At 43.4% G+C, this 7,713-nt stretch overlaps 1 protein-coding gene across 1 annotated transcript; it reads right to left on the bottom strand.

The window, feature by feature from the left end:
- Nucleotides 1–1,926: 1,926 nt before the first annotated feature.
- On the bottom strand, nt 1,927–7,210 carry LOC306965000 (potassium voltage-gated channel subfamily A member 3). The gene is made up of 3 exons (XM_079559196.1): nt 4,477–7,210; nt 2,854–2,918; nt 1,927–2,660 (listed from the first exon to the last, which is right to left on the bottom strand). Exon 1 carries the CDS (start codon nt 7,060–7,062, stop codon nt 5,479–5,481), a length of 1,584 nt encoding a protein of 527 aa, XP_079415322.1. The 5' UTR covers nt 7,063–7,210; the 3' UTR covers nt 1,927–2,660; nt 2,854–2,918; nt 4,477–5,478.
- Nucleotides 7,211–7,713: the final 503 nt, after the last annotated feature.

The following is a 7,713-nucleotide window of genomic DNA, read 5'->3' as shown; positions in this document are numbered from 1 at the left end:
TGTCATGGTCCACCATGACTCAGAGGAACCGGGACACACATATATATTATACATAAATATTTTAGATGTGTAATCAATAAAAGTTTTCTTCGCCTCTAACACTTGTTATATATGATGTGCAGACTAACGTCACTAATGTTTTAATTTTCTATTACATTTCATGCATATAAAGACCTCTCTTTATGGACAACTGCTCTGTAAACAATAGACACGATTAAATCTGTAAATGATGGTCTGCCACATAAGCCTCAATCAAAAGGCTGCTTCATTCTGCAAATGGCATTAAAAGGCATATTCAGTAGATGTGTCTGAGACAAAGTGTCGATGTACCATGTGTTGATCAATAGCAGAACATCGTGTTCAGGTCAGGATATTCACCTTGACTACTGCTTCCCGATCGGCCAATCAGCTTTCAGGAGTAATCCGATTTTTTAAGATGCTCTAGCAACAGCATCATCGCCCACAGCAACCAGCCTTCCCAGTGGCTGTGTGCAAAGCGGTGCCCCTGCTGGTATAAACGGGAAACATACCTACAACAGGGCAAAAGGCCTGCAATATCTCTAAAATGTTTTGAAAGGACTTTTGGACTTTATTATTGCATGCTTTGTTATGGTGAAGCACCGCAGTATTTATTCTAATCAAGCTGCAACGAGGCACGTGACAGTCAGTGTGCCTTTGTGCCCTGATTGTCAGGACGGGCATCTGATGTCAAACCTAAGCCACTTAATATGCAAATGACTATGTGCAAAGAAAGGGAGACAGGTTGTTGTATCAGGAAGAAAATTCAAAGCAGAGAAGAAAAAAGTAAGTGAAGAAAATTATTTTCTCCATTGTGAGATTAATAAAGTCCTATCTTATCTTAAAAATGAACTCAATAGCCAGTATATAAATATATAAGTGTAAATGTAAATGTAAGTAACTCTATCAAATAACCTTTTGAGATCTATATACGGAACGGCAGATATTGGCACTCAAAGTACACCTCTCGTCCAAATGACTTGAGCTCCTGCCGAGCCCCCATCTGTTGGTAACACACATGCACACAGCAGTTAAATTACCCAGAGTGACGTGCAGACAGGCCTGTATAAAGCACATATATATCTCGACAAGGAATCCCCGCCTCCTCCTGTGCTCCTGTCTCCTGAAGGTGACCGTGATGTTGTGGTATAAGGGCATTCACTTTTTCTCCCTCCAACAACCCTCCTGTGTTGCTATGGAGATTCCTTCCATAGCAACAAAGTGGCTCAATGGCTGACGGGAAATGGTTGTGACATCATACAGTGTTTAATCACTTAAGCAATTATATATACAGTATGGAGCTATGTGGACACATTAGGTGTAAGGAGAGAAATCTCCATTATGCGGAGAAGTTAAATAATGTAATTAGCTTTACCATTGTAAAACATATCGATTCAGATATAATATAATTTTATACTTTTCTGTAACTTAATCATGAAATATAACAAAAAGAAAGACTTAAATGATTGAAACATTGACGTTAGCCTGAAGACTAAGTATCCTATATCACAAATTCATACTAGCTTGAATTTAAATGTTTGCAAACCTGCTTGTGTACATGTCAATAATTCTATCTCTGATGCATGCATATAACCACAAAACAGACAGAGTCATAAAGTAAACGGCGGGTCGCTGGGCAATAAAGCACAAATACGGGTACACAGCCGGCAGTGGAGCAGTGGTAAACCTCAATGAGAATGTTAATATTTACCCCACTGCCTGTTGGACCAAATGAGGTTTTCCACTGGGACAAACACAACTCAAGGAGGTCACAAGCGCTCTACAAATGGGGAGCCACTTTCACTACATTATGCTTCTTTGTTAAACAAGGGTTGTGTCAAAAAACATGTACATAGCTTCATAAAACACATTTGACCTGAATTCTTAAATAGTTTGTCAAATGGAAAGAAAGCAGACAGTGGCTGGGTTATTTACATTACTAATAAATAATGACAAGACAAGTAACAGTCTCCTTTTACTGGTCATGTTAAGGACAGAATAACACAAAACAAATAATGGCATGTAGGGTCCTCCCCTGACACATGTAGTTTGCCTGTCTGACAGCACTAGTGCACTGTGGAACATAGGACAGCCCTTCACAGACTGAACACGAAGTGAATGGCATTTGTTTCAAACGATTCTTCAGGTCACAGAGTGAGAAGACATTACATTATATTGTATTACTCTGAGCACATATAAGACAAAGGCATATGGTTAACAGTCTTTCATTGGTATCACAGTATTTTAATGTGTAGTTGACCTCATCTATTGATTTAAAGAAAACACTGTTATCAAGTTACAGCTCAAAGATTAAATCGAACATTTTACACAGATGGTACAGACATCTTTGGGAATGAAAAGTGCCTTAAAAAAAACATTTTTACACAGTAGAAAATAGAAAAGCTTTGACTGATGTCAGAGTTCTTTGTATATTTTTTGGCGATTATGAAGCATTGCTGTTTGAGCAGATGCTTCCAATGCTGCAGAATGTTGCACGTTTTATGTCAATTTCTTTGAGCTGAGCAGTGGAAGGAAAATATCTGCTGGGTATCCCATTACATCTCTGTTTGTGGAGAGCAGGGAAGAGCAGGACAAACAGGGGGTCAAACTTTGCAGCTTGTCTGGAAGACCAACTCCACTGCCTGCGTGAGAGGTCGTCACAGGTCAATATGAGAATATGAGCAATTGGCCACACATGCTGCTATGCTTTATTATACCATATAGTAATATAGTAATATGATATATTGCCACCCCCACCCCACACCAAGGACTTGAGAGAAATTAATATTTCGATTCTGATGAGAATTGACAAGAAATCTTTTGAATTATATTTACCAAAATGGGATCCATACAGCTGGACCTTCGGACTTCCAAAAGGAGTTTCAATGAACAGCTCACTCCTGAAACAAATCACCAAATAACAGTTAGAGCCACAAAACAGTTTGGCTGTGTCAATGGTCATCTACAATCCGTCATCAACCATACAAACACAAGCTGAATCAAACAATAGTTTACAAAGTTGTCTACTGATTTCAGAAGATGACTGATTTTAGTTTGTTTCATCCTGTCAGAGATAAAAATAAGTGACATTACAAAATGTTTGGGCTCAATTGGTAGTTTCATTACTATTAAGTTATTTAATTCATAAATGATTGTCAAATCTTGAGTTAATGCAATGCATGATTGTATGTATATGAAATTCATAGTTTGAAAATCCCAAAGGTGATCTTATTTACACTGCAGAGTTTATAGTTATGTGTTCTTATGAAACAGCATGACTGCACCTAAGTCAGCATTAGAAAGGTCCTTATAATGTTTTCTTTACAACCACAGTGAAGTGATTTCATGCCCTGTCTCCTTCATATGATCAATACAGGCCTCTTGCGATGTAGGGGCGCTGCAGGTCTTAAGAAATTAGCTTAGAGTCAATGTCGAGGGTCAGAAGAGAAAGCAATAGTTACAGATGATCGCCCCTCCCACTTCGACCTGGGCAGAACCATTGAAAATGCCGTAATAATCAATGAGCGGGTTTAATAGCCACACACTCACGCACAGGAACGGTCACTGCTCACTAAACGTGATTAGATCCCGTTGATTAATTGGTTACCCATCCACCTCTTTACCTTCTTCTCGCCTGCAGCACAGTTTCAATTAAAGCCATCACAGGCGGGGAGGAGACAGTGCATATATCTGCATTAAATGAGGTTCAAAATTGCATCCTGGGTTCTTTGCAATGCACAAATTACTACAGCACTCTTCTTCTTTTTTTTGTATCATGTTTGTTCATGTGTTATATGAACTTGCACTGTCCCCTTTCTAATAAACCAATCTAATCGAATCTAATCTGATCTAGTATAATATAATATAATCTAAGGTATTTTGTATCAAACTTTGAATTATGTTTATTTGACCACTGAGCAACATAATTTTGATAACAGAGGTCATATCAACGCAGTATTTCAATTGTAATGCAGGTAAGGGCCATTTGCTCTTAGCAGATGTGGCCACTGGGGGAGGCACTGAGCCATGCTGGGTGGGAAATGCATCTCGTGCCCTCAGACAAGCGCGTTAAGGTGAACAAGTGGAAATCTCTACACTGCCGAGAGGCTCGACGTTTCTCCAAAACCTCTGGCAATAGGCTTTAAGGAGGTATGTTCAACACATTGTAAACACACGCAGAATCTTCACAAAAACTTAAGGTGTAAAGGTTAAAGTTGAAACGTCACTACCGTGGTGAGCTAATATTAAAAAGCTGTTGAGCTAAGTTGTGCGCATCTTTCGTTATTTCTTTATCCTTTTTGATCCAGCACTCTGACTCAGAACCTGTGGACGTGCGTGTCTATACTTAAGCTACATAAAGGTTAAAGTTAAAATACAATACAGGTTCTGATGAAATAAATATAAAGGTTTAAAATAAGTTTGCGAACAAGGTGCTTGGACTACACAAAGGGCACTCACCATCTTAATAACTGGAGATGGAGCGACCTCTAGAGGACGTACGGAGTAGCGTACCCTGGATGCGCCGTGCTCCCATTCATAATTCCTCACGCTCTCATCCTCCTTTTGGCTCCACGTTCGTCTACTATGGCTTCCAGCGGCAGGACAAGGCTTTAGAACGCCACGAGAGACTGATTTGCCCAGTCAGGATGCGTGCGTCCTCGAATGGGGAATGCTGATTTTATACTTCCCAAATGTCTTCATACCTCAACATGGCATCCTCGCCATCTGTGAGGTTACTGTGGTAACAAGGGTGCTATAGCAACGGTGACCGAGGTTACTAAGAAAACGACGTTACCATGGAGACACAGCGGGCTCTATTTTAATGCATCCGGAATGAAACGCACTCCATCTTTAACAATCAGCGCGCTCCTTTCTCCAACACGTGTGACCCGCGCCGTAAACAGGCATTCGTGCCTACTACTTAAACGCTGGCTTAGGCCTATTTAATATGATGCCTAACACGCTACATTTTACATCAAGGGGTTATTTGTGTACCGACAGTATAGCATTTGGACATACTTTTACGCACAATAAATGTTTAGCACAGAACGGTCTATTTTAGAAAATATATGCGGAACTGTGTTTTAAGACATTACACGCACACAAATCAATGCCTAGTTATTGTGCACGGGCTATGACTTTCGAACACAACGCATTACAATATGAGTGACTTGTATTGTTTACATTTCCACTGAAAACGCATTAACTGTTGAGACCACGAGTTGCATGGAGCACAACCGGTTCTCTCTCGGCCTATTTCTTTGACTACAGGCCTTTAACTCGCCATACGCGCGTGGATCAGTACACAAGTATGAATTCACATCATATATGTAAAAAATCCCTTTGCACAAAGCGACTGCCCTGTCTGTTTTGTTTCTCCTCCTGGTGGCAGCGCAGCTCCACGCGCTCGTGCGTAACGACAGCTCTGGTCGGACGCCACTTCCTGGACAATAACAAAAGCTACACATCGGTGAAGATCTTTTTGTTAATGTTGACACAGTTCTGCGAATTGTTCTGAGCAGTGGTCGTCGTGGGGAAGTTGGGCTGCTGTTTAAACGCACTGTTGATGCCGTGTTCCTCTATGACCATATACTCGCTTTTGCTCAGCGAGGAAGACGAGCGAGCCTTCTGCAACTCCTCGGTGTCCGCGAGGGGCTGACAGCTGCCCACGTGCAAATATTGTGCCTGCTCCTCCCCGTCCGTCTCACGGTGGTAGAAGTAGTTGAAATTGGAAACAATGACAGGCACGGGAAGAGCTATGGTCAACACACCAGCGATGGCGCACAAAGAGCCGACAATCTTGCCCCCGATAGTTACTGGGTGCATGTCCCCGTAACCCACAGTAGTCATAGTAACCACCGCCCACCAAAACGCGTCCGGGATGCTGCTAAAGCCGGAATCTGGGTCGTCTGCTTCTGCAAAGTAAACAGCACTGGAGAAGAGGATGACACCGATAAACAAAAAGAAAATGAGCAAACCCAGCTCCCGCATACTGGCCTTTAGTGTCTGACCTAAAATCTGCAGCCCCTTCGAATGACGAGAGAGTTTAAATATACGGAACACGCGCACGAGCCTGATTACGCGCAGAATGGCTAAAGACATGGCCTGCTGTCCGTTTCCCTGCCTCTCCGCCAGCTCTGTCCCCAAAGTTATGAAGTAAGGTATAATTGCCACAATATCAATTATGTTCATAATGTTCTTCGAAAACGTAGCTTTGCTCGGGCAAGCAAAGAAACGCACTAGCAATTCAAACGAGAACCAAATGATACAGAGCGTCTCCACCACAAAAAACGGGTCTGAGAAGGGGCTCACGAAATGCGGGAGCGTGCCGTTTATGACAGGCGTTATGGCAATGGGGTCTCTGTTTTCGTCTCTGAACTCCGGCAATGTCTCCAAACAGAAGATTACTATTGAGATGAGAATGACCAGGACTGACACGATAGCGATGCCCCGAGCTGGCCCTGAGCTCTCCGGGTATTCAAAAAGAAGCCACACCTGTCTCTGAAATTCATTTTCTGGCAACGGACGCTCTTCTTCTTTTATAAAGCCCTCATCCTCCCTAAACTTCTCCATAGCCTCCTCGCCCAACTCGTAGAAGCGGATCTCCTCCGAGAAAATGTCAATGGGCACGTTCACTGGTCTCCTGATGCGCCCGCCAGACTGATAGTAATACAGGATGGCATCGAAGCTGGGTCGATTCCGATCAAAGAAGTACTCGTTCCTCAGTGGGTCAAAGTACCTCATCCTCTTTTTGGGGTCACCCAGCAAAGTCTCAGGAAACTGGGAGAGTGTTTTGAGCTGCGTCTCAAAGCGCAACCCGGAGATGTTGATGACCACCCTCTCGCAGCACTCGTGGTCTGGTTCGTATCGGTCCAGTGAGTGGTGACCCGGGAGTGCCGCTGACTCCTCCAGCATGTTGTCACACGCCACGACTGTCATCACGTCTGTCTCAGTGTCTGTGTACCCGGGGTTCACCAGGTTGTCAGCCCGGGTTTTGCTCACGCTTTGCGCGGGTGATTGAAGGAGGCTGAGGTGGTCGTCCATGCGCGGATGAAGACGCACACAGGGGCGGCCTCCTCGCCCCCTCCGTGGTCCCCGCTCTACCACAACCGCCGCCACAGCCTTGTCTCTCCTCTACCACCGTCTACCTCACTCTTTTCTTCACTTTCACTCTCGACTGTTGCTGTTCCCGCCCACTGAGAAGATCTGGATTTATAAACACAGCTTCCACCCGCCCCTTGCGCGCTGGCTATGGGTACTTTTCGAGCGTGTATCCAATGGCAGAGCGCACCAAAAGGCGCCAGAAGCAACAGACGGGCGTCATTCAACTCCATGGTTTGGGCGTGCCCGCCTTCCTCTCTCCTTCTCCCCGTTTTGTACGCAAGCAGCACGCAGGAACAACAACTCTCCTCTTTACACAAGGTCACTGCCCGGAGAGAGGACGTCTCATAGAATTATGCCAGAATCCATTTTTCTTGCAACTTCGTAGTTTTACAAAAACATATGCAGGTGATTAAAATCATTCAAAAGACTTGAAGGCTATTGATATGATTGACAGGAAGATGCATGCTTTATTACTGTTGTGCGTGTGCATCCTATGGCCATAAAAGTCGTGTTAGAGTTCATAGAAGAGTTGCAGAGAGAGGAATGGACAATTAAGAACCTTCAATTTTTTTTAGATCATTACTAGGGCAG

Source organism: Gobius niger (genome assembly GCF_951799975.1).
Source record: "Gobius niger genome assembly, chromosome: 6".
Taxonomy (NCBI): domain Eukaryota; kingdom Metazoa; phylum Chordata; class Actinopteri; order Gobiiformes; family Gobiidae; genus Gobius; species Gobius niger.
Note: the sequence above shows the minus strand (reverse complement) of the source record. Positions and strands in the feature narration are given on the sequence as shown.